The sequence below is a fragment of the Heterodontus francisci genome, chromosome 7, assembly GCF_036365525.1.
Source record: "Heterodontus francisci isolate sHetFra1 chromosome 7, sHetFra1.hap1, whole genome shotgun sequence".
Taxonomy (NCBI): Eukaryota; Metazoa; Chordata; class Chondrichthyes; order Heterodontiformes; family Heterodontidae; genus Heterodontus; species Heterodontus francisci.
The window spans coordinates 71748565-71776521 of NC_090377.1; the positions used below are offsets into that span (position 1 = coordinate 71748565).

Consider the following 27957-nt stretch of genomic DNA (forward strand, 5'->3'; position numbering starts at 1 on the left):
ACAGTTTTGTATTGTATTGCATTGCATGATTGAAATAGAGTTAATGGACAAATGATTCCAACCGTATTTCTCACAGGTATTATATATCCACTATTAATAAAGCATTCATGACTGCACTCTATCATTATAATGATTTGCTCTTCAGGCACGTACTTTTGGTCCTGGTTCTCCAATTCCTCTTTCTCCTGGAGCTCCAACTTCTCCAGGCAAACCTTGATCACCCTACAGAAATCAGTTTTGGGAATTATGTTTAAATCCACTGAAAATACATGCCTTGTTCAAATAACCTGAGCACAACATGATGCAACAAATATATAAACAAAATTCAATTCCACATTCTTAAGACTGAATTAGCTTGATTTTCCGAAACGGGACCAAATTTCCCGAGGTGCACTCATGTTAGTCTCAAACTACTAGTGATTGGGCACAAGTGGTGGGGGAGATAATGGTCATGGAAACGGGGAAACTGCCATAGACTTAAAGGTGTACGCATCTGAAAGGGGAAGTGTCATCAGTGATAGCATTGGAAAGGGGCGGGGACGTGAATGCAGCCACAGGAGCTACATGGAAGAGAGCACCTAATTTCAGTATGGTGGGACGTGATATCAGTCTGCCACTTTCACAAGCCCATGACCCTGTCCCAGATCCTAGGGATGGGATGGGATCATTTAAATAATCGAATTGGGCACCTTGGTCTGTAGCAGCAGAGGCGCCAGCCCCGTGGAAGCATTTTATTGCAGAGGAACATCACACCACTCCAACAGATGGAAGCCTACAGCTTCGACTGGGCTGAAGACAATGGCTTAACAATTTTTACTACTTTTTATTGAGCCCTTCAATAGTTCCAAAACAGCAGCAATTGATCTTTCAGGCAATGCCTGCCTTTCCAGTTTCAGGCCCAGTTTATGTCCAGAACAGAACCTACAGCTGCTCTCAGCAGCCAAGGTCCCACTGAATCTATTGGGTCACTTTGGGTGAATTTGTGATAAAGCCTAGGAATGTCGCTAGAAATGCCTAAATCTGCAGTTGCGACATACTGGGGGCAAGGCAGAAGAAGCACACGTCCTCTTTGATTGTAATTTCTTTATCAACGGGACAGAAACATGGTGTATCTGGCTTCTACCCCAAATTACAGCTTCTTTGCATCACAAGGAACAATTACATTCACATGGAATGAACTAATATCAAATCAGAAAGAGAGCACACTTATGGATCAACCTTACATCATGTGGAATAATTGGGGCAGCATAGTGGTGCAGGGGCAGCATAGTGGTGCAGTGGCTAGCACTGAAGCCTCACAGCTCCAGCAACCCGGGTTCAGTTCTGGGTACCACTTGTGTGGAGTTTGCAAGTTCTCCCTGTGACCGTGTGGGTTTCTGCCGGGTGCTCCGGTTTCCTCCCACAGCCAAAGACTTGCAGGTTAATAGGTAAATTGGCCATTGTAAATTGCCCCTAGTGTAGGTAGGTGGTAGGGAATGTGGGATTAATGTAGGATTAGTATAAATGGGTGGTCGTTGGTCAGCACAGACTCGGTGGGCTGAAGGGCCTGTTTCAGTGCTGTATCTCTCTATGACTCTAAAATAAAACAATTTAGACTGATAGGCTCCAGGGCTATAATTAACTAGAAACTTGGCAAGCTCAACAAAGTTTAACATTATTTACAATTATCTACATTATACACCAATTCAGTTAACAATGATCTGCTTTTCTGCTGTAACATTAATCAACAGGAGTAAGTCTTAAGAGGAGTGACAGTGCACATATGCTTTCAGAGAATCTTGTGCACTAAAACTGTTCATAGCTGATGCACACATCACTGCAATTACACACTTCATATCAATAAGCACCAATAAAATCTCCCTGGTAGAAGTTGTATTGGAGCCCTTGATTTTTCGGGGGCCTGGCCCACCAGCACAAGTGCAATGAATCGGCACCCCCATTAATCCTAACCCTGAGCAAGAGACATAATCCTCAATCCCTGGGACAGGGTCGTTTACATAACTAGAGTAGTATATCTTGTCTGCAATGGCACTTCAGCAGCGACTGACCCAATCGACTTGACAGTAAGTGGAGTGGCCTAAAGCCATTTTGCTGGAGGCAGGCATGAGCTCAATCTTGGAGTCAAAGGGAAAATAACTAAGAATATCTTCAGTTCTGAGAGAAGCTAAACACCATTTTAAAAAAAACGATACTTTTGAGATTGATCACCTTTATCTCAGGAGTTCTGGAGCCGAAACTGGGGCCTCAGTGATATTCACACCAGTTGTCATCTGGCATGGGTTCCACTGATGCCTATGAAGGGTGTCAAACTGGAATTTTTCAAGGAAGCTCAGGAACTTCCCCACACATATCCCCTTGATGTAGGGAGTGTGGGCAAGAGATCTGCCCATAGTCCCCTCTCACCCATTGAACGTCAAAGGGTCAGAATTCCAGGTGGAACTAAGTTCTGTCTCAAATACCTGGCTATCACAGGGAGGAATTGGGCTTTCTGCTCCCTCTAAATATTTCAGGGCCAGAGTGTGAAAATGGGTTTTGATGCAATAAATATGTGCTGATATGAATTGTCAACATCTACGAACTGCAAATGAATTATTAACATCTTTAAAAGTAACTGACCAAGCATCTAGTTAAAGATTGGAGATTATAAAATAATCTGTACATTGGAGATGACGTAACCATTGTATGATACTCTCACAGAAGACGGCTACTCAGTCCTTTGTGTCAGTGTCAGCTCTCCGCAAGAGCAACTCAGCTAGTCTCACACCCCTGTCCTTTCCCTATAACCCTGCAAATTTTTTCTCTACAGATAGTTATCCATTCTCTTTTGAAAGACACGATTGAATCTGCCTCCACCACACTCTCAGGCAGTGCATTCCAGATTATAACTACTCGCTGCATAAAAAAGTTTTGTCTCAGGTTGTCTTTGGTCCTTTTGCCACTTATCTTAAATCGGTTTAAAAAAAATTATTTCTTGAGATGTGAGCATCGCTGGCTAGGCCAGAATTTACTGCCCATCCCTAATTGCCCTGGAGAAGGTGTTGGTGAGCTGCTTTCTTGAACCACTGCAGTCCATATGGTGTAGGTACACTCACAGTGCTGTTAGGAAGGGAGTTCCAGGATTTTGACCCAGCGACAGTGAAATAACGGCGATATAGTTCCAAGTCAGGATGGTGTGTGACTTGGAAGGGAACTTGCAGGTGGTGGTATTCCCACACATCTGCTGCCCTTGTCCTTCTAGGTGGTAGAGGTTGCGAGTTTGGAAGGTGCGGTCGAAGGAGGCATGATGAGTTGCTGCAGTGCATCTTGCATATGGTACACACTGCTGTCACTGAGCGCTGGTGGTGGAGGGAGTGAATGTTTAAAGTGGTGATGGGTTGCCGATCAAGTGGGCTGCTTTATTCTGGATGAGTGCAGTTCCAACAACACTCAAGAAGCTTGACACCATCCAGGGAAGTGGAGAGTATTCCATCACACTTTTGACTTGTGCCTTGCAGATGGTGGATGTACTTTGGGGAGTCAGGAAATGAGTTACTTGCTGCAGAATTCCCAGCCTCTGACTTGCTCTTGTAGCCATAGCATTTATATGGCTGGTTCATTTCAGTTTCTGGTCAATGATAACCCCCAGGATGTTGATGGGGGGGATTCGGTGAAGGTAATGCTGTTGAATGTCAAGGGGAGATGGCTAGATTTTCTTTCATTGGAGATGGTCATTGCCTGGCATTTGTGTGGTGTGAATGTTACTTGCCGCTCATCAGCCCATGCCTGAATGTTGTCCAGGTCTTGCTGCATGAGGGCATGGGCTGCTTCAGGACCTGAGGAGTTGCAAATGATGCTGAACATTGTGCAATCATCAGCAAACATCCCCACTTCTGAACCTATGATGGAGGGAAGGTCATTGATGAAGCAGCTGAAGATGCTTGGGCCCAGGACACAACCCTGAGGAACTCCTGCAGCAATGTCCTGGGGCTTAGATGTTTGGCCTCCAACAACCATAACTAGCTTCCTCTAGTACAGTCCTCTAGTTCTCAACCCTTCACTATCTACTCTGTCTAGACCCCTCATGATTTTGAACACCTCTACCAAATCTCCTCTCAACCTTCTCTTCTTTAAGGAGAACAACCCCAGCTTCTCCAATCTATCCACATAACTGAAGTCTCTCATCTCCAGAACCATTCTCATGAATCTTTTCTGCACCCGCTCTAACACCTTCATATTCTTCTTAAAGTGTGGTGCCCAGAATTTGATACAATACACCAGTTGAGGCCAAACCAATGTTTTATAAAGGATCACCATAACTTCCTTGCTTTTGCACTCTATGTCCCAATTTATAAAGCGCAGGATCGCATATGCCTTATTAACTTCTTTCTCAACCTGTCATGCCAACTTCAATGATTTGAGAACATTTACCCCAAGGTCCCTCTGCTGCTACACCCCCATTAGAATTGTACCTTTTAGCTTATATTGCCTTTCTTCATTCTTCCTACCAAACTGTATCACTTCACACTTCTCTGCAATAAATTTCATCTGCCACATGTCTGCCCATTCCACCAGCCTGTCTATGCCCTCTTGAAGTTTATCACTATTCTATATACAGTTCACAGTACTTCCAAGTTTTGTGTCATCTGCAAATTTTGAAATTGTGCCCTGCACTCCCAAATCTAAGTCATCAATATAGATAAAGCAAAGCAGTGGTCCGAATACTGACCCAGGGGAAAGCTCACTATATACCTTCCTCCAGTCCAAAAAACAACCATTCACTACTATGTGAGATGTTGGGATAGCAATGTCATGGCAAGGAAGACAACCAGACAAGGATGAATAATATGCGAGGTAAGTTGAAGTGCAATGTCTGGACATTTGCTTCACTATTACCGGCAGCAGCGAGAAACTTAGCAGAATCTTCACTCAGGAGATTAAATGAATTAGGCAGATTCCATGGGCCTGATTTTAATCCATTCAAAACCCACCCACTTGCATGGAGTTAATGAATTTGCTTCTGGAAGGACATGATGGAACTGTTGATTTTAATAGACTTTCTTCATGTCTTTGTTTTCCTGGGCCTCAGTGGTTGTTGTGAAATTAAACATATTGAAGATCTATTGAATTGATCGTCAAATGCTGTCTAAAAATAACCAGTTACAGTTCAATTCAGAGCTTGCTTTTAAGTTAGTAAAAATAATGAATTTCTTTAACACCTTGAGGATGTCCTTACCTTTGATCCAGGCAAGCCTTCACCGGGAGGTCCTTTTGGGCCAGGTGGTCCTCTTGGACCCAGTACTCCCTGTTGATTTATGCAAAGATGCCATAATTCAATGTAATTCCATTAGTGTAATTCTATAATACATTAAGTAGCTTTGAGAAGCAGAAGTGGGAGCCACAAACCAAGGGCTGAATTTTCACAGTGGTTCCCCCCCCACCAAACGTGGGAATGGAGGTGGGGAGGGTGGGGGGGGGGGGGTGGGGGGGGAGGTCCCCAAAAATACTGGTGCTGGCCAGGGTGTCAGTTAAGGACACCATTCCCGGTGTCTGGAATGTTAACCAGGGCCGGGGGGAGGGGGCGGTGGTGGTGCAGGGCGGGTGAGAGTGGGACAGCAATACTGCTCGCCTACCAATTGAGGCCAATTAAAAAGATCATTAAGTGCTTGTTGGAGAGGGAGGGTGGAATATTTAAAGGGGCAAATGGGTTTCAGGAGCTGTCAGTTTCTGATCAGCTGAAAGGAGATGGGTACAGCGTGGGGGAGTCTGGCATCATCCTGGCCCCATACAAGGGCAAAAAGAAGCTTGGCATTTGGTAAGGAGGTGCCCTTGGCACTGTGCAGGTGGTAGGGAGAGTAGGCACTCGGCGCTCAGGCATCGAATGGGGTTGTCACATCCCTGGGATCGCAGAGGCAGTACAGCAGGGACAAGGCTGCCAATCACAATAGCGTGGTCCCCTGTCCAAAAGGGAGGTTGCAGCTGGCAATGGGGGCATGACTGTCAGATTTTGGACCCAGTGTCATTGAGGGGCAACACCCTCCACGGGCAGGAGAACCCCGAGCAGCAGGAGGGCATGGGAGAGGAAAGAGGGGCAGCAAGGCAACGGAGGCCATACCCTCAACAGAGGATCTACCACCAAAGATGGAGTTACCTTGATATGGACAAAACCCAGTGCAGCAGGGGACTGTGACTCTCCAGGCAGATGGTCACAGATAACTGTTCCCTCGCCACCGAAGTCCTTACAGCACTGCTCGCTATGCCCTACCAATGGCCGTCAAAGTCACTGTGGCCTTGAACTTCTTCACTTTTGGCTCCTTCCTAGGATCACCTGTGTACCTTGGTGGCATTTTGCAAACGGTTGCACACCTCTGCATCCCACATGTCACTGATGCCTTCTTTTCCAGAATTGGAGAGCACATTCATGTGACGACAGACAAGGCCTTGCTCGATCAGAGGGCATTGCCTTTTGCCTCCACTGCTGGAAATCCCCAGTTACAGGCCATCAAGGCACACAGTGACTGGCCACTCAAATCCATCAGCAAGAAGGGCTTCCACTCCCTCAATGTCCAACTGGTCTGCGACCACAACAAAAGCTTCCTCCAGGTGTGCGCTTGCTTTCCTGGCAACTGCCATGGCTCCTGCATCCTCCAGCAGTCCATGCTGCCTCAGATCCTCACTCCAACCCCCAAAATGTGTGGATGGATCCTAGGGACAAGGGATATCACTTGAAGACATGGCTACTCACCCATCTATTGGAGTCCCAGACAGAGGCACTACAACCAATACCAACTGCTCAGTAGGACAACCATTGAACAGGCCACTGGGCTTTTGAAGACGATTCCAGTGCCTGGGATGACCCGGTGGCATCCTACAATACCCTCCTGCAAGGGTCTCAGTCATTGTGGTGGTCTGCTGCACCCTCCATTACCTGGCCCTCCAGAGAGGTGTGAACCCTAAGAACAATGAGGCCCTGGAAGGTGACAGCTCATCGGGAGAGGAGCAGGAGGTGAGAGAGGAGGAGGAAGAGAAGGCAAAGGGAAATGATGCTGAATAGAGAGGTGTGCCTGCTCAAAACAAGGTGGCCTCCTCCTGTTACCCTCCGGGAAGAGGACCTCCCTCCTCTCCCTCATAGCATCCAACATTAGATCCAGGTCTGCATTGATGAAGCAAGGGTCTGCCTGCCCTGGGTGCCAGGTCTCTGTCTCTCTTATGACATCTCGCTTTCCTCTGGTGCTGTGGAAGGCTTTGGCACAATCAGCAGATCTCTCCTTTAAGACAAAAAGTAGCCTCAGTGATGGCTGCTGTGGGAGTCTAAATCAGTGGAACACTTCATCTGACCTGCCTCTGTTCCAGCCCCTCTGGCTCTAAGTGGGCAGGAAACCCGTCTCCATACCAATTAAAGGCTTCCCCACGTGAAAATCTTAACTTTCATCAGTTTCACACCAGAGGCGAGTTTCAAACCCAGCTCCTATTTCCTGCTGCCATGGCGAATATTTAAAACCTTGGGGTTAAATTTAAGAAAGGCAAACTTTGAATGGATGAGAAATAAATTTGTCTCTTTAAACTGAGCTGAGCTGGTAATGTGTAAACAAATCTACAGAGAAACAGTGGGAAAGCTTTTGGTACAACACACAACCCATAAAAGGCAAAAGCTATACTTGTGCTGTTAAAACAACTTTGGTCAATGAACAAGAGACAGTAGCAAGCTAAAAGTAAAGGCTTACACAAATGTAAGGGAGAATGGAAATCCAGCAGACCAGGAGAGCTATAAAAAACAGCAAAGGAACACAAGTAAAGTAATAAAAAGTGCAACAGGGAATGTGAATAAGACTTGCAAGGGAAATCAAAGCTAAAAGTTTTTATTAATATATTTAAGAATAATTTTGACTTTGTGTGATAGTGTAAAGCATAACGAAATGACCGCCTGTTTACATCTTTCTAGACTATTATTTCCATTGAATTCATTTGGAGTACTGTGTTCAGTTTTGGACACCAAACATCAGGAGAGATATAATTGCCCTTGCGGGTGTACCGCAGATTTTCACCTGGATGATACCAGAGTTTACAGGGTCAAATTACGAGGAGAGGTTGTCTAAACGTAGTTTATATTTTCTTGAGTTTAGAAGATAGAGGGGTGATCTAATCAAGGTATTTAGAATGATCCAAGGATTTGATAGGGTAGATATAAAGGCCCAATTTTAACTCTCACCATTTGGCACAGACTGAGACGGCAGTTAAAATGAGGGCAATCACAAGGCCCCTCTGATCCTGCTGTTTTCCCGTCGTGTCCCAATGTTAACCTGCTCTTTTGAGCATGCAAGCGGGACAACTGCAGGAAGGAAGTAGTGTCCTTCTTTAAATATGCAGTTTGGCTTTCGATTATGTCATGAGGACCTACTCCCCAACGTTAGTTGGAGGCCAGAGTGGGGGAGCAATGACAGTTTTTCTGCCAGGCCAGACCTGCTGGGAGGTAGATTGTGGGCCAGAAGAGGTCCAGGCAGATAAGTTTTAAAATATTATTTTGGGTTTCCTTGTGGGCCAGAAGGAGCCGAAATGCTCCTCCAGGCCTCATGAAGAAGCCTGAGACCTCCTTTAGTCTGGACACTCCCCTTCCTCCGATTGCTTCAGAGTCCATCCTCTGTCAATTGACTGCCATAGAGCGTTCCCACAACTCCCCAGCTGCAGCTGACTGCTGCTGAATTCTTCCTCCTGACTGCTGCTCAGGTCATGGATTTGGCCCTGTTTGGGCAGGACTCTGGAAACATTTATGGAAATGAGGACCGGCCATTAAAACTGGCTGAGCCTCCACGTCTCCAAACTTCCCAGCTTTGCCATTTGCTTCAGGGCTTCAAGCATCATATTCAGAACCTGTTTCTTTTGGTGGGGGAATCCAGAATAAAGCACAATTTTAAAATTAGACCCAGGCCACTCAGGAGTAAAATCACCCAGTTCACGCCCACCACCTGAATACCATTAAATAATTAATACTTAGGGAAATCCTAGACAGTTGGCAACATTAGGAGCAGGCCATCTCTGGGAACATTGGATGGTGGAGAAAATCTACCAGGAAACACTTTTTCACACAAAGGGTAGTGAACATTTGGAATTCTCTCCTCTAAAAGGTTGTGGATGCTGGGTCAATAGAAATTCCAAGGATGAGACTGGCAGATTTTTAACAGATCAAGGGAAAAGGACTGAAGGTAAATAAAGTTGAGGTAGTGGTGGAACAGGCTTAAGGGGCTGAAAGGCCTACTATGTTCCTGAAATGCTAATATAGTTAAATCATGATAAAGACATGAACAGTTTTCAAACAAACACCACTCCAGGGCCTGGGACATGGTGGAAGGAGAGGATAAAGTGGATGCAAGACATTTGGTCGGTGGAGAAAACTTGGCCAGGACATGGAAACACCAAGGGCAGGAAATAATCGAGACGGGCATTGTGGCAGGGAGGCAAACAAAATGGCATGGGGTGCTGTTCCCCACATTGCCCAGGCCTACCATTTTGTCCGGGGCTGGGAAGGCAGAGGACGGCCTTCTCGCCCCAGGCCAATTGAGGCCCTCAAGTGGCTAATTAATGGCCACTTAAGGACCTCTTCCTACCTCCACTTCAATTTTGTTGAAGGCAGAGGGGCCACCACCGTGGAGTCGGGGAGTCCCTCCTTTCGGGGCAATTCAGGGCCTCCAGAGGGCAACCAAGTAGCAAAAAGCTGCCTCCCCCCAATCCTGACCAACCTGTCACCGGGGCCAGCCTCACTCACCCCAGCGACCCTGACTCCACTTACCTGTCCCCAGGGTCTTCTTCTTCGGTACTGCAGGGCCTACAGCAGTATTGGCAGTGGCCACTGCTCCCAGTAGCACTGCTGGTACTGAAAACCTGCTGGCCTTCTAACTGGCGGCAGCTCTGGAGGCAGGAGCTCGTCCATTAAAGAGATGGTGGGCAATTTATTGACTGCCCGCTGTGAGATAGCAACGGAGGTCCAACCGAGGTCTGAGGTGGGATCTCCCCACACCTCCCTGTCCATCATCGGAACCTCCATCGCCAAAATAAAATCTGGCCCCTAGGAGGTAATTTTAATCTAAATTTAAGCCCGGAAGGAAATTAACAGGTTCAGATCAGCTGCCCACTTTACACCCAGCAGAGCATCTTTGCACCTAAGGGAATCAACGATATGAGGATAGGGCCAGAAAGTGTAACTGAGGTAGAAGATCAGATTTGATAACATTGAATGGCAGAGCAGGCTCGAGGGGCTGTATGGCCTAATCCCGCTCCTATTTCTTGTGTTCTTTTGAGAGAAGAGAGAGGGCCTTCCTATGTGGCTGTCCAGTGTCACATCTTTCTGCTTCCCAGCGGATGCCTAAGTGGTCTGATATTACCTAAAATATTTACCCAGAATTACAATTTTGCTTGAGTTGGATGTCACGTGTGTATGGAGCTTTGCGCAGTGTGGGGAATTCTTGGCTGTTAGCACTGAAAACACAAGTCAAATATTTACCTTTTCACCTTGGAATCCAACGCCAGATGGACCAATAGGGCCGGGTAATCCAGGGAAACCTACTTCACCCTGATGTAGTACAAAAGACAATAAAACTGAAAGCACATTAACACAACACAATAAAAAAGTTTTAAACATCTGAAATTCTTTTTGTATGCCAAACAGATTTCACATGCTAGTTCTGTCTTCTGTTCTTGATATTTATTCTTGAATAATCTTAAACTATCCAAATGCCTTAATGTCCTATTTGCAGTCAGACATTACATGCACAGCATTTGCTGTTATTTTAAATTTAGAAGTCTGAAGAGAAAAGTCAATGTAGCAATTTGGGTAAAGACAAGCAGAGTGGAACAGGATAGGACAGAGAGTTTAATGGTAATATTGCATCAGTGAATAACGTCCATGCAAAAATAGTAGTAAACAATAGCAGTAAAAATTAAAGGCTCTTTATCTGAATGCACAAAACATTTGTAATAAAATAGATGAACTCGCAGCACAAATGGAGACAAATAGTTTAGATCTACTCATATTACAGACACATGGGGCTGAATCTGCTGTGCCCACCGCCAATGTCAGTGGGGGGCAAACATGTCACGGAGCCACTGCAATCTTCCATGCGGCAGCTCATTTAAATAGCCGGGGTGGGTGCCCCCCCCCCCCCCGATCACATGGAGAAGGCTAACTGTCCGTCTTCGGCAATGGCGTCAGCTGCCTATGCGGGCGCTGACGCCATTTTTAAAGGGCTGTTAGCCCTACTGGCTAATTTAAATATTGAAAAGTAAAGTGAATTGAAACAAATAAATACATTTCATCTGCCCCTCTCCCACCCCCATAACAACTAAATTAATTATTTTCCCTCCCCCACCTTGCCAAACCTTTACCATCTGACCTTCTCCCCCCCCACCCCCCAAACTGTCAACTGCAACCCTTCCCACCATCCCCTACACCCATGTCATTAATTTGACCCCTTCCCCCTGCTCCCCCACGCTCTCCTGCATTGATAAACTTACCTCCTCCGCCCTCCCCACCAGTGTGGCACCTCGTTTCCCCAGACCAGAATCTGAAGGCACGGGAGTGCCGGCCAGCGGCCCGAAGATTGCAGCAGGACATCAGGCGGCGGCGTAAGTATCATTTACTCATTCATTTTAATTTATTTAAATATTCAAATTGGGGTCCCGTCGCTGAGCGACGGGGCGGGGCTGCCACGAGGCCTCGCCGCCACTAGTAATATCAGGCCGGGCCCTCCTGGCCTCGGGATGCGTGGCGACCCTCTCCCGGAGGCACCTTCACCCCCACCCCCCCTCCTCACGGACCCTGATGCCTGTGGGAGAACAAAATCGAGCCCATGGTTACAAGGTGACCAAGGTTGCGAAATATATATTCCAGGGTACACAGCATTTCAAAAAGGCAAGCACAATGTAAAAGGAAGAGAAATAGCCCTGCTAATAAAGGATGACATAAGGACAGTAGTGAGAAAGGATCTTGGCTCAGATGGTCAGGAAGTAGAATCGGTATGGGTAGAGATTAGGAATAACAAGGTTCTGAAAACACTGGTGGGAGTAGTTTATAGGCCAGCCAACAGTGGTTATATGAGCATTAAGCAAGAAATAATTGGAGCTCGTAACAAAGGCAATGTACTAATCTTGGGGGACTTTAATCGTATAGACTGGACAAATCAAATTGGCAAAGGCAGTCTGGAAAATGAGTTTGTAGAATGTTTTTGTGACAGTTTCCTGGAACTATAGTAGAACCAACCAGGGATACAGCTATTTTAGATCTAGTACGGTGTATGAGGCAGTGTTAATTCGAAATCTCATAGTAAAAGATCCTCTAGGAAAAACTGATCATAATACAAGTGAATTCCATATTAATTTTGAAAGTGACATACACCAGTCCCAAACAGGAATCTTAAACTTAAACAAAGCCAATTACATAGGTATGAAAGAACAGCTAGTTAAGTTTGATTGGGTAAGTAGACTAAAAGGTATGGCGGTAACTAACAAGTGGGAAACATTTAAAGAAACAATTCAAAATGTTCAACAGAAGTACATTTCATTAAGAAGCAAAAACTCAGCAAGAAAGATCCATCTGTGTCTTACCAGGGAATTTAAGGATAGTATAAGATTAAAAGAGGCGTCTAATGTTGTAAAGAATAGTAGTAAGCCTGAGGATTGGGAGTGTTTTAGAAACAAGTAAAGGGCAACCAAAAAGTTGATAAATAGAGTAAATTAGAATGAGAGTAAACTAGCCAGGAATATAAAAACAGATTGTAAGAGCTTTTACAAGTATATAAAAAGGAGGTGAATCGCTAAATGTTGGTCTCTAAGAGGCAGAGACAGGAGACATCATGGGGAATGAGGAAATGACAGAGATGCTGAACAAATATTTTGTCTTCACAGTTAGAAGGCATACCAGAAATAGAGGGTAACCAAGAGGCTAGTAAGAGTAAGGAAGTTAAGGTAATGACTATCAGCAGAGAAAAAGTATTGGAGAAGCTTAAGGGATTAAAAGCCAATAAACCCCCAGGACCTGATGGCCTATATCCTAGGATTCTAAAAGAGGTAGCTGCAGAGATAGTGGATATGCTGGTTATGATTTTCCAAAATTCCCTAGATTCTAGAACAGTCCCAGCAGATTGAAAGTTAGCAAATGTAATACTATTCAAGAAAGGAGGAAGAGAGAAAACAGGGAACTATAGGCCAGTTATGAGTTGTCTGAAAATGGTGGAATCTATTATTAAGGAAGTAAAAATGCACTTAGAAAATCATAGTATGATCAAAGTCAACATGGCTTTACTGAAGGGAAATTGTGTTTGACAAATTTATTTCAGGTTTTAGTTTAGAGATACAGCATTTAAACAGGCCCTTCGGCCCACCGAGTCTGTGCCGACCATCAACCACCCATTTATACTAATCCTACACTAATCCCATATTCCTACCACATCCCCACCTGTCCCTATATTTCCCTACCACCTACCTATACTAGGGGCAATTTATAATGGCCAATTTACCTACCAACCTGCAAGTCTTTTGGCTTGTGGGAGGAAACCGGAGCACCCGGAGAAAACCCACGCAGACACAGGGAGAACTTGCAAACTCCACACAGGCAGGACCCAGAATTGAACCCGGGTCGCTGGAGCTGTGAGGCTGCGGTGCTAACCACTGCACCACTGGCTATAACTAGTAGGGTAGATAAAGAGGAACCATTAGGTGTAGTATACTTGGATTTCCAAAAGCCATTCAATAAAGTGCCACACAAAAGGTTAATATGCAACTCATGGTGTTGGGGAAATATATTAGCCTGGATAAAGGATTGGTTAATGGACAGGAAGCAGAGAGTGGGGATAAATGGGGCATTTTCAAGTTGGCAGTTGTAACTAGTGGAGTGCTGCAAGGAGTTATTTACAATCTATCTTAATGACTTAGATGAAGATCCAGAGAGCAATGCATCTAAGTTTGCTGATGATACAAAGTTAGATGGGAATGTAAGCTGTGAAGAGGACACAAGGAGGCTGCAAAGAGATATAGTCAGGTTAAGTGAGTGGGCAGATGGAGTATAAATGTGGAGAAGTGCAAGGTTATTCACTTTGGTATCAAGAATAGAAAAGCAGAATGTTTTTTAAAAGGCGTGAAACTTTTAAATGTTGATGTTCAAAAAGACTTGGGTGAACTTGTACAAGGAACACAAGGTTAGCATTCAGGTGTTGTGGGACGACCTTAAGAGCAGACCACCGTAAGATCTGTAAGTGAAGATCACCAGAGGAAGTGATGTGTGTCACACATGACCAGTTAGTTGTGGATGTGGTCCGACAAAGTGAGATGTGTTTAGATGTGCTCGTGCAGTAACTGTTTGTATATATATGTTCTAGTTAATAACTAATAAAAACCCACATTTTCTTTGGATATTACTTGGAGTCCTGTGAGCCTTACAATAGTTGAGACACCAAAAGAACAAGTAGTATTATATGGTGGCAGTGGTAGGATACATTTTATCTGAAGACCACCAAATATTACATTGTGGCAACATTTCATTGTTCCTGAAGAATAAGGAACAGCAGGTTGCTTACCAAGACTGGCTAAGGATCCAGCAGGAGAGCAGTTAGCAGGAGACTCCACAAGACTGCAGCATGTTAGGACCACAGACAGGACCCCAGGAGGTGTTGGAACTCTGAGTACAGCAGGCAATTTGACAGGAGATTAGAGCTTCCAACTAATCTGGCAGTGGGTCAAGGAATTTGAAAAGCAGTAGCTACAGCCATTATGGTGTTACTTTTCCTGTTTTTTGCTTCATGGGTGGGGTCTAAGCCGAAATGAGTGGGAAGAACTCGACAGTGTCACTGGAAGTCCAGCGCAAAGTAAAAGACTTGCTGTGGCAGTTGCTGATACAACAAGCTGCAGCTCTCTTTTAAAAAAACTCTGTTTAAAAACAGCTCTGAGTTTAAAAAAGAAACGAACAGCTGTGTAAACAATGAAAGCTGTACTCTCACTCTGTTGGGCCACACCCACAACTAACTGATCATGTGTGATGCAACATCACTTCCTCCGGTGATCTTCACTTACAGCCTTTAAGGTGGTCGGCTCTTAAGGTCATCCCACAACAGCAGGTATAGCAAGCAATTAGGAAAGCAAATGGCATTTAGACTTTATTGCAAGGGGATTGGAGTATGAGAATAAGAAAGCCGTTTGCTACAATTATATAGGGCTTTGGTGAGACCACCTGGAGTACTGTGCACAGTTTTGATCTACATATCTAAGGAAGGATAGACATGTCTTGGAGGTGGTACAGCAAAGGTTCATTAGATTGGTTCCTGGGATGGGAGGGCTGTCCTATGATGAGAGGCTAAGTATTTGGGGCCTATACTCTCTGGAGTTTAGAAGAATAAGGGTGATCTCACTGAAGCATACAAGATTCTGTAGAGACTTGATAGGGTAGACATAGAGGTTATTTCTCCTGGCTGATGATTCCAGTACATGGGAGCACAATCTCAGGATAAGAGGTCAATCATTTAGGATTGAGATGAGCAGAAATTTCTTCACTCAGAAGGTTGCAAATCTTTGAAATTCTCTACCCCGGAGAGTTGTGGATGCCTCATCGTTGAGTATATTCAAGACTGAGATTGATAGATTTTGATCTCTCAGGGAGTCAAGGAATCTGGGAAGCAGATTTGAGTTAGAATATCATCCATGATCATACTGAATGGCAGAGCAGGCTCAAGGGGCCGAATGGTCTACTGCTGCTCCTATTTTATAAGTTCTTATGTTTAATATAACTGGTTTGAACAGAATTACCTGATAATTTCAACATTCAGCAAACATTTTCTCAAATATATATAGAAAAATATTTAGGTCGCTTTATTGAAATCCTGTTTGTAATCCATGGATAAAATTTAATTAGCTGTTCATGAAACTGGAGTGCACCCTCAAACTGTTCAATGTGTATGAAAAGTCAAGGCTATCAATTTTATTTCAAGTTGTTGAAGCTTGAGCTTTTTCCCGAGCCCACTTGGACTACCTACCATCACTCCTGAAAGGTGGAAAATAACACCACCAGACCAATGCATACATGCTAAGACTACCGGATTTGCTCACACTAAATAATATACAGATGCCAAAAGACATCGCAAGAATCCCAACGGCACAATACTTAAAAACATTGAAGCTGGAATCAATCCACAAGGGGTTAATATAACCTTTTAAAGAATGGTGTTTGCTCCAGAATATTTGAAATAATGAGGCAAGTTTGTATCTCAGTTGATCTTCAAAAGATGTTGCATGTGTTGCTGTTGTACATAAAGGTTGGATTGCTTTGCCGGAACTAACCCCTAAGGTTTAGGGCTATGCCTGATGCGCTAGGATTTCTTGTATAATATCTTGTATAATACCTTTGAAATAAATAGAGAATCTGAGAGGTTAACAATCATTACACCTTGTAAGGTGAAGTGTTAATATCTGGAAACTACAGTTAATTTCCCAGATTTCTCGAACAGAGCTTCCCCTAGAATCGTTTCGTTAATGGTTTGGTGTGCAGAGAATAGAATAGTTTACGTCATTATCTGGATATCTCTATATATTAAAGTTCAAAATAACCTCTTCTTGACAACAATGCAAGTTTTTACTTAATTGAACCAAGGTATTTATTTCTTTTGCATAGAGGCAGCATCTGTGTTCCTCTATGTTGAATTTAGGCAAGGGAGGAAAGCTTCCATCTCAATATCTCCATGCACTTCCACATAACTGAATCTGGAATATACTCAGGTTCTGAACCAGTCATCAGCATAGTGTGGATCTGCCCCAAAACCAGGAACACCCCTTAGAATGGACATATGGCCAAAATCAGAGGAGGAAAATAGATTTTTGCATTCCTGTACAGCTAAGGACTAGAGAAAAGGATTTAAAATTTAAATGTTCCTCTTGACAAAGACAACTGATTGAAAATCATTAAGATTTTAAAATTAAAAAACGTTTCTCTTCAGCTGGCACTGCCAGCTACATTAAGCTCTGACATGACACTGAAGCAATTTCCCACCCAACCACTTGAGGTGGGCACCTCAGCAGTGCCATAAATGGTGCTGGCACCCACGCTTAATAAAAAAATGACCCTGAGCCAGGGAATCAGAACTGATATGATAGGTGGTTGAAACTCGTGACCTACCACATTTCCAAATGCATTGGGGATCCAAAGAAAAATTTAGGCCCACATCTTTCCATGTTTAACTGCCATCTTCTTATTGTTTCTGGGTCCCTGAGACAATTGGTAAAATTCCTCCAACTATGGTCAGGTCGACTTACAATCTAGCATTATACATATATATAACTTGTGGCAGCCATTTAGTGATTGCAGATTGTCACTGCAGCCAGTAGAACCTACTGCTTCTTAAATATGTACCTTTAAATAAATATTCTTATGTTGTACAAGCCTTTTCACATTGTTTTCATTTCTTCCTAAAAACAGCATGAACATTCCATGTCCTACAGAGTCATTTCATACTGAGCAGCTTCCACTATGTCAACTTGGAAGAAATATATGACAAAGTCCAACTAGTCTCAATCAGCCTTTTTGTTCTTAAAAGGTTTGCATCAGTTCATTTAATCACCTGCTGCAGTCACAAGCAGTGTTACATTATAAATCTGGCATACCAACGCCTTACCTTCTCACCCTTAACACCAACGCCTGGAGCTCCACGAGGTCCCTTTGGTCCTTCATATCCACGATCACCCTGTAGCACAATATAAAACATTGTAGCGCCTGTGCTATTTTCCAATGTTATTCCTAATCTTTAAAAAAACCTTGATAAAGCTTGTTATGAGAAATATGAGATCACCAATTGATGCTTAAAGGAGCAGTAACCACAAGAAAGTCACCCAGATAGCAGCAGTGTGTAAAAATCAGAGAAACTGGATTAGAAGAAATGGTATTATGTTTTGTGGTAGCCCAAACTGTGCAGCTGTGCAGTGCCTGAGGCTAGAAAGATTCCATGCAGTGCAAACTGAGTATTGTTTCAGTTTTGTTCAAGAGTGAAGACAGAAGACTGGCATGTTGTCAGAAGGTTTCACACAGAGACCTGGGGCAGCTACTGTAAATTTAGCACCGATCAGATTGTACACAAAGAACTGTTATTTCCATATCTCTGGGCAATTTTATATCAATAGCACACTGTTAGCAGCAGGCATGTTTCTCCTGCAGCTAACGAAACATTATCGGTATTAAGGAGGTGAACTCAATGCTTTCAACAGGGTCCACCCTTCCAATCCATAGGACCCGAGAGCCTTTCCTTCTGGCCAGCCAATAGTGGCTGGTGCCAAAAAGCTGCAGTAAAAAGCGAAAGGTGCTCAGAAATCACAGAACTCCAATGTGGAGCTGTTAATCGGGGTGCAGTATTAATATGCAAGAATTTCCTGAGAAGTATAGAGACCCTGCTGCATGTTGTCTAAGTATTTGACATAACCGAATTAAATTTGGAAATAGATTATGATGTTAGTAGAAATCTATTGCTGTATTATTACTGTAACTATGATGCATAACAATATTTTGCATGACCTTGATCTGAACCATGTAACTTCCTTGGCTGGTAACCTCTCTCCAGGTCTCTGTTACTGCCACTTCAGATGATAAAATGACACAAAAAATGATACAGCACAGAACAAAGCCGTGTATGGAGCATGGAGCTCGGTGACCAGTGGTGTTCCACAAGGATCTGTTCTGGGACCTCTGCTCTTTGTGATTTTTATAAATGACTTGGATGAGGAAGTGGAAGGCTGGGTTAGCAAGTTTGCCGATGACACAAAGGTTGCTGGAGTTGTGGATAGTGTGGAAAGCTGTTGTAGATTGCAACGGGACATTGACAGGATGCAGAGCTGGGCTGAGAAGTGGCAGATGGAGTTCAACCTGGAAAAGTGTGAAGTGATTCATTTTGGAAGGTCGAATTTGAATGCGGAATACAGGCTTAAAGACAGGATTCTTGGTAGTGTGGAGGAACAGAGGGATCTTGGGGTCCATGTCCATAGATCCCTCAAAGTTGCCACCCAAGTTGATAGGGTTGGTAAGAAGGCGTATGGTGTGTTGGCTTTCATTAACAGGGGGATTGAGTTTAAGAGCCGCGAGGTTATGCTGCAGCTCTAGAAGGCCCTGGTTCGACCACACTTGGAATATTGTGTTCAGTTCTGGTCGCTTCATTATAGGAAGGATGTGGAAGCTTTAGAGAGGGTGCAGAGGAGATTTACCAGGATGCTGCCTGGACTGGAGGGCATGTCCTACGAAGAAAGACTGAGGGAGCTCGGGCTTTTCTCATTGGAGCGAAGAAGGATGAGAGGTGACTTGATAGAGGGGTACAAGATGATGAGAGGCATAGATAGAGTGGATAGTGAGAGACTTTTTCCCAGGGTGGAAAGGGCTATCACCAGGGGGCATAATTTTAAGGTGATTGCAGGAAGGTTTCGGGGAGATGTCAGAGGTAGGTTCTTTACACAGAGAGTGGTGGGTGCATGGAATGCGCTGCCAGCGGTGGTAGTAGAAGCAGATACGTTAGGGGCATTTAAGCGACTCGGATAGGTACATGGATGATAGTAGAATTAAGGGTAGGTAGTTAGTTTGATCTTAGAGTAGGTTAAAGGTTCGGCACAACATCGTGGGCCGAAGGGCCTGTACTGTGCTGTACTGTTCTATGTTCTAGATCACAGTGCCTGAGACTGGATCTGCTGCTAGAAATCATAGAACATTTATGGCACAGGAGACCATTCAATCCATCATGTCCATGTCAGTCGATGAACAGCTACCCAGCCTAATTCCACCTTCCTGCACTAATAGAAATCACAGAAAACTATGCGATGCAAAAAGGTGATCGGTGGTGACTGACCCTCTGATCATTTCTCCTTCCCCATGTGGTGCTGTTGGATCTTCTCACAGTAACACAACTGCCAATACAGGTATCGAGAGGTTTGTGTACCAGTCGTGCTGTGCAGCCAATGCTAGGGCAGTGGTTCTGTTTGGTCATCATGCTATGATTAGGATAGGGTAGGGACAGGGAGTGGGCAGTGAACACCTTGTGCTATATTGCACCACAAATATCAGCCCACTGGTGTAATGTTTATGCATCACTCTGAAAATGTGCTTGGAACACATTCAAATGAATTGAATATTGAGTTGCTGGCACTAAATTTCACTTCATGCTTGGAATAGATTTTTAGGCCAGAATTTTTCATGGGCGGGAGACCCTGCTCACCGGCCAAAAAGTCAGTGGCGAGCCCACCTCTGCTGGGCTTGGGGAGCCAGACTGGGATTTTTCACTCCCCAGGCTCTTACTTGGTCTTGGGCGAGACTTAAATTTTCTTGAGGCAGGAAGTCCCACCAGATGGAGCTGCCAGCTAATCAGCGGGCTGGCAGCTCTTAGTCTCACTGGGAGCGGTGGCCACTGCTGAGACTACACCCAGCCATTGGAAGCAAGATGAAGGATGGCACTGGAACTAAGGTAAGTTTTTAGGGCCTCGCCAGGGACAATCGGACGGAACCCGGTAAGGCAAGGGGGGTTCATTAGGGGTGAGGTGGGGAGAGTGTTTTGCATTGAGGGAGGTTGGGACTTTGGGGGCGGCCCTCCGTGGGGCACAGGGTGCCTGATCTGGAAGGCCTCACACCAGCCCGCAAGGAGGCTGCCTGGTTTCACCATATGGGCTTTTTGAGGCTTCTGCCGTCCGGCTGCCAAGGATAAAAAACTTGCGGTGGTGGACGGAGGCCCTTAAGTGCCAGTTAATTGGCCACTTAAAGGCCTTAATTGGCTTGGGGCAGGCAGGCCATTGCTGCTGCCCCGCATAAAAATTGCAGCGGGGGCGGGAAGGGGTTGGGAACGGCCCCCCCGCCTCCCATTCAATTTTATGCCCCTACCGCATCCCCCCCCACCCCGCACCCTCCGCGCCACCCACCACCAGCACGCTCGATTGGAGGGTGTAAAATCCTGGCCTTAGTATCACAGTAACTGAAACTGCAAGCATTCTGGAGGGCAGATTTGGGAGTGGAATGTCCACCCACCCTTGGCTTCATTCCTGACTCCATCCCAAATCCCAGGGTCAAGAGTATTTGCATATAAGTGCTTGTGCCATTAATGGCACCAACACATGCTGCAGAGCCTGTCTCCAATACAAATCCATCTAGATTACTGGCTCAAGATATTCAAAGAAAATCCTGCTGCTGCTGTAGCTTGAGTTTCCTGAAAGCAGCTGATTGTTCTGCATTTGATCTCCTTTGGGAATCCAGCCATTGAAAGTGCAAATCCACCTTCAGGTCTTGTCAAGGCCTGATATCCCTTGTGCTCAGCATTACTGGGGCACAAATGGCAGAAAATGTGTTACTTAATACATTTCCCTCATTGCATCCCATCATAAATGGGCAAGTGTATTATGAGCTTGCCCTCACTTAGATCATGGGGGCAAAAAAAGGGACCAGGGCAGGGCACAGAGGCAGAGAAGAAGATGCCTCAATTTTACTCTGGTCCTGAAACCCTCCTGGTTAAAACTGAACCCAGGAGAGACAGAACGGAGTGCCAAATCTCTCACCCTCAGGACTCCAGACCAATGCTGCAAAAAGTTCAATGACCTGACCAGGGCAAGCAAGATGATAACACTGGCCAATCTTCCCTTTCTTTCTTAGACACCGGCACATTGTTCATCTTTTAAAAGCAGTAGCTGTACAACTAACCCTTTACAATATACTCTGAATAAGGGGGACACTGACAGAGGACCTTACAGTATGGTTGTCATTTCTCCTAACAGCAATTCCTTGCCTGCATAAGCCTAAAACCTGTTCCTCCACTTCAACAGGGTTAGAACATCACATCTTTTATTTCAGTTCTTGCACACCCCTTGGCACATGCTCTTCATACCAGCCTTTGCCTTATGTGCTCAATCTTGCTGCAGGAGAAAATGGTGCATAATGCCTGTGAGAGGCAACCCAGAGGGTGCACAAGAAGCAGGCAATGGAGCTTGTGGGGAGGCTTTGCTCTTCCCATGAGAGATGGCAAGATTCAAGCATAGGTCAGTGACTGAATGCCTGCAATGTCATTGTGGCATCCCTGGAAGAACTACACAGCCACAAGGTTCCAAATCCCCCACCCTCGCTACCTTCTCTGAAGCCAAGGGGGTAATGCTCAACTATCCATAGCTTGTACTGTTATTTCCAGCAGATCTACCACAGTAACCAGTGGAAATACAAGAGGAGGAAGAGGATGATGAGAAGGAGCAGAAACAGAGACACAATTATCTCCTTATGAACTATGATGATGAGGAAAGTGAGGACAATGATGTTGAAAGAGAGTTGAAGTCAGACTCTAGGACTGCCAAAAGTTCTTGCACAGGCCTTCTACCCCATGTGCCTCTGCCTCAATCCCCTTGAACTCACCCCTGAATTACTTGCTTCTTTACTTCCATGCACCAGCTTAGATACTTTCACCGGATGTGGGATAAGACAGTATTGGTGAGGATATTTTTGTGTGGCCCTGAGAGGCACTTTTGCTCTCACACACCTCGCAAAAATACTGCAAGCCACCTCCGGTCTGGACTTGCCCCCCTGAGCTTCAGCTCCACCCTTCTTCCCAGGCCATACATACAGCATCCCAGCTGGCCAACATTCTTGTAGGACAAGGCTAATGAGCTGCCTTGGTATTCCCGTTTGGCGCCCACTGTTTGCTGGCCTGATTTAAATGAGGCCCAGGCCTCAAAATCATGGGGACATGGTCATGGGTACAGGTACGGGCATTTGACCGGCTGGATCCTTCAACAAGCCACCCAGAATTAAAAAATCAACCCCAGTGTGTTCCCTGCACATCAGTCAACCTGAGCGGTGGAAATTATTAAAATGAGACAACTTTGCAAAACAGTGCAAGGTCAGCAGTTCTGTTACTTTATGCCATCTGTGCCAATGCAGGGCAATCACTCTGCTAAAGCAATGTGATAGCGTAATCGGCCTCATTAATAGATTATGAGGTGAAAAAAAGAAACAGGTAAAGTGCAAAACAATACAAACATCAAGCTCACAGAAAACAGGGATCATGTGGATATACATTAATAACAATAGCTGAACTATATTAAGGTAAATAGGCAGTCATTTTATAGTATCTAATAGTGTATTAGAATTAACAAAATTATCATGCTGTAGCTCTTCAGAATACATTCCTATACAAATACACGGTATCTATTTTAAACATTACTAGAAATGTGAAGTGTGATTGTATTGTGTACAGTGGGTTTGATTGAGTACAGTGTGTTGGATTCTTAGCGACACTACAGCCAGTAACAAGTTACAATGTGGTGAAGCACATTTTCTTAGCTTTATCCGCAGTCCATTTTTGTTTACAGCATTGCACAATGTAGATTTCCTACTTTTTTCAACAACCCTTGCATTAATGTTAGATTGGCAACATGTCCTGAACAAAAACATATCATGTTTGTGTACCCTGCTGGTGCGGAATTCCTTTCCTACATGTTGAAACAATGTTTAGATGATTTCAGGAGAATGTTTTACAGGGAAGACAGATACTGTGTGTAAAGATGTGTTTAGAATTACTCGTACCTTCAATCCAGGCCAACCTTCTCCAGGTAAACCTCTAGCTCCCTGAAGACCTTGAGGCCCTGGAGGTCCCTGTACAAAATGAACAGAAAATTAATTTATGACCCATGACAAAATAAATGCCTAGATCCACTATACAGTTGCAATAACAACTGTTATTTGCTGCTGAACAATGGGGGGAAATGTTCAATATACTGGAATAGGACTTGCAAACAGCCAAATTACCTAGTACTTGGTGAACTGTGGCACATAAAATCTGCTTAACAGAAAATAATAGTCACTCACCTGCTGCCCATCAGTTCCTTCCATAAAGTTTGGTTCTGAAAATTGAAGAGCCTTCTGGTAAACTCTGCTGTGAGTCAAACTGGCATGTGGTGGAAGGCTTGCAAATTAGGCTGGAATCTGAATGTGCCAGGTCCTAGCCTCTGATGCGAGCATATACAAAGCCTTGTTTGAGGCAGAACCTTTGTCGACCCAAACATAATCCCCCACATCAAAAGGGGCACAGCTGGTGGGTGGTGGTGGGCAGCAGCAGAGGATTTTCAATCCTCTTAAGGGATTCTTCTTAAGGGAAATTAGGGATGGACAATAAATGCTGATTTTACCTGGTGGTGTTTTGGGGCCTTTGCCATCCGCTGCCAGGGGTGGCGGGAGGAGGCCCTTAAGTGGCAGTTAATTGGCCACTTAAAGGCGTTGATTGGCCTGGAGCGGGTGGGCCGTTTCTTGTCGCCGCCGCCCCGTGTAGAATTGCAGTGGGGCAGGAAGGCGTTGAGAATGGCCCCCCTCCCCCCCCTCACTCAATTTTATGACCACCCGCCCACCACCACCACCGCCCCGTCAGCTTGCTTGGGGGGTGGGGGGGGTAAAATTCCAGCCATATTCTCAAAATAAGGGGTAGATCATTTAAGACTGAGATGAGGAGGAATTTCTTTATTCAGAGGGTGGTGAATCTTTGGAATTCTCCACTCCAGAAGGCTGTGGAAGCTCAATCATTGAGCATGTTCAAGACAGAAACCGGTAGATTTCTGGGCACTAATGTGGGGAAGTGGTAGCTGATCAGTCATGATCTGTTTGAATAGCAGTCGGCTCGATGGGCCGAATGGCCTACTCCTGCTCCTATTTCCTGTGTTTCTATTTCGCGCCCATCAAGGAGCCCAACTGATTTTCTTTGGGTCATGAAATTGGGGAAATAGGGCAGAGTCCATTATAAGCCTGCCATCGTTCCTACCTTATCTTACTTCTCTACATTTGATTGTTAATATCCAGTACCTTTGCAGTCTGAATCAGTTGGGAACATTTTCATTTTATCTATTCAACTGTCTATGTTAAATTTTGGGCATGGCTTTCAAACACAATTTGTAACATAATGGAGTGAGAAATAAAGTTAACATTTCAGGTCAATGAACGTTCATCTGACCTGCTGAGTATTACCAGAATTTTCTTTTTTATTTCAGAGTTCCAGCATCTGCAGTATTTTATTTTGTAGTATAATGGAACTTACTGGTAATCCAGGTTCACCAATCCCAGGTGGGCCAACAGGCCCTGGCCTTCCTATGAAACCAATGTCACCCTAAAGAAAGAAAGATGAATTAAGTACAAAATACTATTTTGTTCCCTTTAAGTTTTGACAAAAATCTTGTTGACTTCTCTTAAAAATTGAATCGTCTCTTGTTGAGGTGACTGAATAGAGAATTGATATGCATTCAAATGTATCATGCAATGTAAAAGAAACTTTAGAATTTTAAATTTAAAAACTGATTTTTAAAAGTTTAAGATGGCATGAGAAGTCAGGTGACCTCACATCCACTCTGCTGAAGGACAAGACAGAAATCTTGGTTGCCAGGACAACAAAGAACACGGATCAAATACAATTTTTTGAAAAAACAGAGTCTGTGGGGGTATAATGTCTGAAGAACAATGGATTTCACTCTCCCAGACTTTCAGATTGTAAACAAGGAGTCCTTGGCTCTGAGGGTGCAAATGTACCAGGTAACTGTTAACACCTGGAAACAATGGAAGGCCCAGATGGAAAAGGACAATTCACTATCGGAATTTGGTTTCGCAGAATTTCTGAATCAGGGCAGGCTGTACCGAAGGCCAGTGGTGGCAGCCGAGAGAGAGAGAGAGAGAGAACACTTGCTCTCTGAGGTCTGATACAGCGAAAGGTTGTGAAGACTTGAACCCATTTTGAAAGCTGAAGTTTGGGGAAAAGTAGCAGCCCAACAGGATCACCAGGAATCACCATATTCACAGACGTCCAGGTCGAAAGTGCTCAGAGAAGTGAGTGAAGAGGTCAATGATTTTGAAAAGATTTGAGATATCAAAACCATTGCAACTGGGAGGAGTTTGGGGCTTTTAACTCAAAGATTTCGCCCGCAAAAAGGACTGTATAATGTATAAGTGTGGTATCAGGTTTTCAAGTATTTTAATAAGAAAACACCTTTCTTTGTAATTTGGGGTATCAGCTACTTACAAAATGCTATCAATGGGGATTTCTTTTAGGTTAGTTGTTATAATCAAAGTCTTAAAACATGAAATCTTGTCATGTAATTCTTTAAATTGGTCTGGGGGGTTCATATCTCACATTTTTAACATTAACGGTTTTACTGAGGTCGTAACATGCTTTAAATCTTTTATCAATGCACTTTACTAAAGAGCAAATTCTCACATTGATTTTCAACACGAGATTATTTCAAAAAGTTTAAAAAAAATCTATTTTCACATTAAATACAACTCAGTCCTTATCTTTGTCTTCACTTATGGCTCTCTACAACAAAAGTGCTAGTGTTTTCTCCTGTTTGCCAATATGGATATGTGGAGACTGAATTGCAGAGTAAGGGAGACAGTATCTCTGGTAGGTAATCGAATGTTATAGTCTTGGGAATGCTCACAGGTAGATTTTACAAAACAACACTTCCAATATAGAGAACATTTGTTGCAACATTTCCAGTGACTGCTCAACCTCTTAGTAAATCAAAAGTCATATCTGTAAATAACATTTGGAGTGTGTTCTCTTAAGGTGAATATCATCTAAGTGATAGCACCATTGCTGCAAGGTATTCAAAGTCCTTTTGTAGCTGATTTTATTATGGGTTTGAAGTGATTTTACACTTCAGCTATTGCCAGTCTCTTGTATTTACAGCATCCAGGTTGTCAATCTACACCATGATAAAGGAAAACTGAGAAGCAGCCATTAATCAATAGACAACCAGCAACTCCAGGGAATCCTTAACTCCCTGCGTAAGGCAATGTTGTAAACGTTTCATTTCACAAATCATGATTTTGAAAAGACACTTTACATTGTACTGCCAGTGCTACTCAAATGTTAAGAGTAGCTTTGCTACTGTAATTGAACACAGAATTGCCTTCTATTACAGTAATACTAAAACTGTGAATGAACACTAAAGGGTACGCTTTACAAATCTGTACCTCCGGTGAAGAGCTTCATGTGCTATGAGTGCATATCAGGAATTCAGATGGAGGTCAACAGGCCTTGCAGCATTTTGCACCATTAATTTTAATTAATGGAAAATCCTTTGGGGCCCACTGACCTCTGAGCCCAAATTCCTAATATGTGCTCTTGGGGCACAGAACTCTATATTGGAAGTGGGAGTTTGTAAAATCTACCTGTAAGCATTCCCAAGGTTAAAAAATTAGATTACCTACCAGAGATACTGTCTTCCTTATTCTTTGAATGCAATTCAGACTCCACATATCCATATTAGTAAACAGGGGAAAACACTAGCATTTGGTACTTTTCAAAGTTTGTTGCTACATATATGGCATTATAATTTTGTATTTTTCTCCAACTCATGCTTTGTTCACTGGCTTGACTTTAGGACTATACTTCTGTTCCCTTTAAAGAAGTTGATACTGAGGAGATTGATTGCATACGATATGGTGCCACTATTTACAGGGACTGAAGTCAATGGAAAGAAATATCAGACAGGGTGTATAAGAGGTTGTTGATCGACAACACCAAGTTTACCGTCTGGTGGGAAAAGTTAAATTCCACACATTGGGGTAGATTTTAAGTAATTTTTAAAAGTCTGTTTGTCTTGAAACATAAACAACTAAAGTATCATAGAATGGTTATAGAACAGGAGGACATTCAGCCTGTCATGTCCGTGCTGTCTCTCTGCAAGAGCAACTCACCTAGTCCCACTCCCTGCCCTTTTCCTGTAGCCCAGCAAATTTTTCTCTTCAGGTGCTATCCAATTCCCTTTTGAAAGCCACAATTAAATTTGCCTCCACCAAACTCTCAGGCAGTGCATTCCCGATCCTTAGCAGTCACTGCATAAAAAAGGTGTTCCTCATGTCACCGTTGCTTCTTTAGCTAATCACCTTAAACCGGTTCTCGACCATACCACCAATGGGAAAAGTTTCTCTCCATCTACTCTGTCTAGACCCCTCACGATTTTGAATACCTCCATAAA

At 44.1% G+C, this 27957-nt stretch overlaps 1 protein-coding gene across 1 annotated transcript in view; it reads right to left on the bottom strand.

The window, feature by feature from the left end:
* col28a2a (collagen, type XXVIII, alpha 2a) overlaps window positions 1–27957 on the bottom strand; it is a 117384-nt gene that overhangs the window by 43214 nt on the left and 46213 nt on the right. The window contains exons 12-17 of the mRNA XM_068036274.1: window positions 25023–25091; window positions 23525–23593; window positions 17619–17687; window positions 10472–10540; window positions 5213–5281; window positions 154–222 (exon numbers count right to left, since the gene is read on the bottom strand). Coding sequence (XP_067892375.1) covers window positions 154–222; window positions 5213–5281; window positions 10472–10540; window positions 17619–17687; window positions 23525–23593; window positions 25023–25091 — 414 coding nt within the window. The remainder of the gene's footprint in view (window positions 1–153; window positions 223–5212; window positions 5282–10471; window positions 10541–17618; window positions 17688–23524; window positions 23594–25022; window positions 25092–27957) is intronic.